Source organism: Limulus polyphemus, unplaced genomic scaffold (assembly GCF_000517525.1).
Source record: "Limulus polyphemus unplaced genomic scaffold, Limulus_polyphemus-2.1.2 Scaffold2103, whole genome shotgun sequence".
NCBI lineage: Eukaryota > Metazoa > Arthropoda > Merostomata > Xiphosura > Limulidae > Limulus > Limulus polyphemus.
Window position 1 is genome coordinate 94,654 of NW_013667713.1, and position 4,117 is coordinate 98,770.

Genomic DNA, 4,117 nt, shown 5'->3' on the forward strand with positions numbered 1-4,117 from the left:
AAATGATGACAAAACTTTTAAAAAACTATCGCAGCCATCCTCACATTTTGAAGCTGCCCAATGAAATGTTTTATGAAGGAGAACTTCAGGTACCATTGTAATTTCAAAGGGAAATTAAATGTGTATGTATGTAAAAAGGTTGGAAAGTAATATCACACTATATATCAGCTGTTCAGTGTTCTCTATTGATTGTCAAATAGCTCACATGTATTCTAAGAAACACAATATTTTGATTACGTACAGAAATATAAAAGGTCAAATACCATATGCTAATTTCATGTGTTTTTCTGAATCCTACCAACTGAATTTTAACTTCTTTCTTATTTTACAATGGGTAATAATCCTACTAAAGCTTAAATACCTAAAAGTTAAACAAACACGTGCCTGTTTAGTTTCTGGGTTTGATACTGCTTTTAATTAGTTAGTAAAATATTCTATGGAAAACACTGATGATTTGTTTTTCACTGTTACAACAAAGCTTGTAGGTTTATCACCATCGTTTCATAAATCACAATATGGAAGAACCTTCCTTTCATTCTTCTTTTCAAAGTTGCCTTAATACCAAGGCTTGTGGTTTAACCAAATAGCAAATATGCATATAAATGAAATAAAATGTCTGTGAAAAACTGTAAGTATAAGAAAAGCATCAAGGTTATTGAAGAGTGGATTTAAATCTACCTTGTTATTCATGGGCAGTAGTGGATCTGATGTTTTATAGGAAATTTGCAAAATGTTTACACTTGGTATATTAATTAGATTATACACTGAAGCTGTGGGGTGTGACATCTCCTACACAGCATGTCCACAAGGTGGCAGATAGTGGGATGGCCCCTTAGGAGGTTAGCTGCGAATAAGGGTTTGCCCAAATAAGCAGTCACTGACCAAATGTCATAAGGTCACAGAGGATGAGGTGGGTCATCCTGGTGGTGAAGAAGTTTTGATCAAATGCCTCATGTCCAGAGGGGGGACCTTATGGGCAAGTCAGGATAACCCTAAAACCTCTACTTCTCTACCCCCACTGCCTTGTGGGTGAGACCAGGAAGTCAGAAGGCTACAGGAAGGACACCTGTACGAAGAAACCCCTAAACAGCACGTCCAGCAAGCATGTTGATGGTAGGCCAATTTCCCATCAGAGATGGACAGACTTGGATGTCTTTGACGGAGAACCATGCCTTGCAGTGGGTGGACACAGCCTAGAACAAATGAATGAATACACTGAAGAGTGGATTTAAATCTACCTTATCATTCATGGACAGTAGTGGATCTGTACAACAAAGTTTTGATGTTTTATAGGAAATCTGCAAAATCTTATACTTGGTATATTAATTAGGTAATACACTGAAGAGTGGGCGTAAATCTACCATGTCATTCATGGTCAGTAATGAATCTGATGTTTTATAGGAAATCTCTAAAATGCTTACACTTAGTATATTAATTAGATGACACACTAAAGAGTGGGTTAAAATTTATCTTATCATTCATGGGCAGTACTTGATCAGTAAAGGAAGGTTTAGATGTTTTATAGTAAATTTACAAGATACTTATACTTGATATGTTATTTGATTATACATTGAATTGTGGGTTTAAATCTACCTTGTCATCCATGGACAGTAGTGTATACAGACTGGTAGTTTCAAATTTTCCATTTTGTTCAGTTTTTAATGAAAACTACAATGTTAGTTTTTGTACCAATGTAGAACTTGTGAGAATGCTCATGCAAATGAAGTAAAAACCATAATTGACTATGGTATTTAAAAATTTAGAACATCAGTTTTTACCTTCAAAATGTAAGATTACTTGAAGAATTTGTGACAATACTGATGCTTATAAAGCCAGTTTAAATATGTATGTATGCTAGCAACTCACCTTTGCAAAGGTAATACTACTCAAGAGTCAGTTAATATCAGATTTAAGCAATGATTACCCCTTTGAAAAAAGCTAAAATAATATTGGTAAATACCATTTATTGCTGAGAAATAAAATGTTTATGTAGCATTATGGTAATATATATACTTTTATAGTGGTTGGTAGATAAAGAAACATCATTTTCTAGGAAAACTATTGCAATTTCAAACAAGAGGCATTATGTCATTGAATTAAACTTTAATTTAATGTACCACTCCTTTCAGTCAATTCTTTTAAAAGCCTTAAAACTAAGAAGAAACTGTATAAATTTATTTTTGCAGGGAATCAACTATATTTTTGGCAAACTGTAATAAAAAAAATTGGTTTGTGAATTTTTTATTTTTGCTTTCTGTAATATTTGATTTCCAAATTTAGGAGTGGATCGGTGAAGCAAAGTTTTATTTAAAATATGCAAAAGTATTCTTAATTTGTACATTAATTAGAATTAATTTTGAAGTGTTATAAATTGTTTTGGTATAGTTATTTTGTAATGTGGTTAACTTGTAGCATGTGAGATGATTGATGTCTTCTTGTACTACAGGCATATGCCAGTGAGTTAGATACAACTATTCTCTGTGAGTGGGAACGTCTGCCTACAAAGGGCTTTCCAATTCTCTTTCATGGAATTTTAGGGAGAGACCTGCGAGAAAACCTGAGTCCATCATATTTTAACCCTGAAGAAGTAGTCACTGTGATAGATTATGTTCAGGATCTTCTAACTTGCCGTAATATGCGTATCAGATTACGGGAAAAGGATATTGGGATCATTTCTCCTTACAGACGACAGGTAAGCAATTTTCTTATATTTCAAATATATTCCTTATAAATATGAAATTAAAGAGTATGATTACTTTATCTTAGTGAGAAGCTAGGTATTGTAGAATCAGAATTACACTGCATCTTAAAATATCTTTAGAGACAGTTTTTTCCATTTACTCTCAGTTTTGAACTAGATTAACATTTGATTAGTTAAATAATGTTTAAAAATGGTATATAGCATATTAAAAGGGCAAAAACTGTATATTAAAGAGGGCTGGTTGAAAGAGATAAATCAAACAATAAGGATTTTTTTAGATATGTGATGTGTAAGCAGAATGTTAGGATGTAGATTGGGCCTCTTAAAAATGTTAGTGGGGAGTTGATCTTGGAAGATTATGAGATAGTAAACTTATAAAATTATATGTTCTCTTCAGTTTTTACAAAGGAAGATACAAGTATTATACCTCAACCAGAGCACTTAATGTATGGGGAAAATTTTGATGTAAAAGATATTATTTTAAGTTCTGAAATTGTAAGATAAAAGTTGGGAAACATAAAAATTGGTAAATCCCCTGGACCAGAAAACTTTTATTCTAGAGTTTTAAAGGAAATTAAATATTTTGTTTGTGAACCTCTAGCTAATATTTTTTTATATGTCATTGAGTAGTGGAAGAGTATTAGAAGATTGGAAGTTGGCTAATGTTAGTCCAATATTTAAAGGAGGTAATAAACATTGTCCAGGCAATTATAGATCAGTTAGTCTTACATTAGTAGTTAGAGAGCTTTTGAAAAGTGTGATAAAAGATGCATTGCAGGGTCACTAAAAGCAATTTGATATAGTGTCAAAGAGCCAGCATGGTTTCACTAATTTAACAAATCTTCTGACATTCTTTGAAGATGTTACTGCAAGAGTTGATGAAGGAACTACTATGGATTTGGTTTACCTTGATTTTCAGATAGCATTAGATAAGGTGCCTCACAAAAGACTTGTTACAAAAATTAAATCTGTAGGTGTGGGGGAAATGTTATTAAATTGGATGAAAAGTAGAAAGAAGACAGTAGGAATAAATGGAGTTAGATCTGACTTGATCATAGTTACAAATGATGTGCCTTAGGGCTCTGAGCTGGGTCCTCTGCTTTTTGTAATTTATATTAATGATCATTTGATGCATTGGGCCAATGCATGGCAGATGATATTTAACTATCCAAAACATAAGGTGATTCATGTAGGTTTTCACAATTCAAATTATTGTTACAATTTAAATGGGAATACAGTAAATACAGTGGTTGAAGAAAAAGATCCTGGTGTTGTGATAAAAAAATCACTTAAGTCATTTAAACAGTGTATTGTACCTAACAATAGGGCTAATAGGCAGAAAATTTAACCGAGTTCAAGAAAATATTGGATGAATGCATGAGTAGTAAGGGGTGGTTATAGTTGGAAGCCTTGATG

At 32.6% G+C, this 4,117-nt stretch overlaps 1 protein-coding gene across 1 annotated transcript in view; it reads left to right on the top strand.

Moving 5' to 3' along the window:
* LOC106465960 (putative helicase mov-10-B.1) overlaps nucleotides 1-4,117 on the top strand; it is a 99,701-nt gene that overhangs the window by 74,696 nt on the left and 20,888 nt on the right. The window contains exons 13-14 of the mRNA XM_013926209.2: nucleotides 1-89; nucleotides 2,447-2,692. Coding sequence (XP_013781663.2) covers nucleotides 1-89; nucleotides 2,447-2,692 — 335 coding nt within the window. The remainder of the gene's footprint in view (nucleotides 90-2,446; nucleotides 2,693-4,117) is intronic.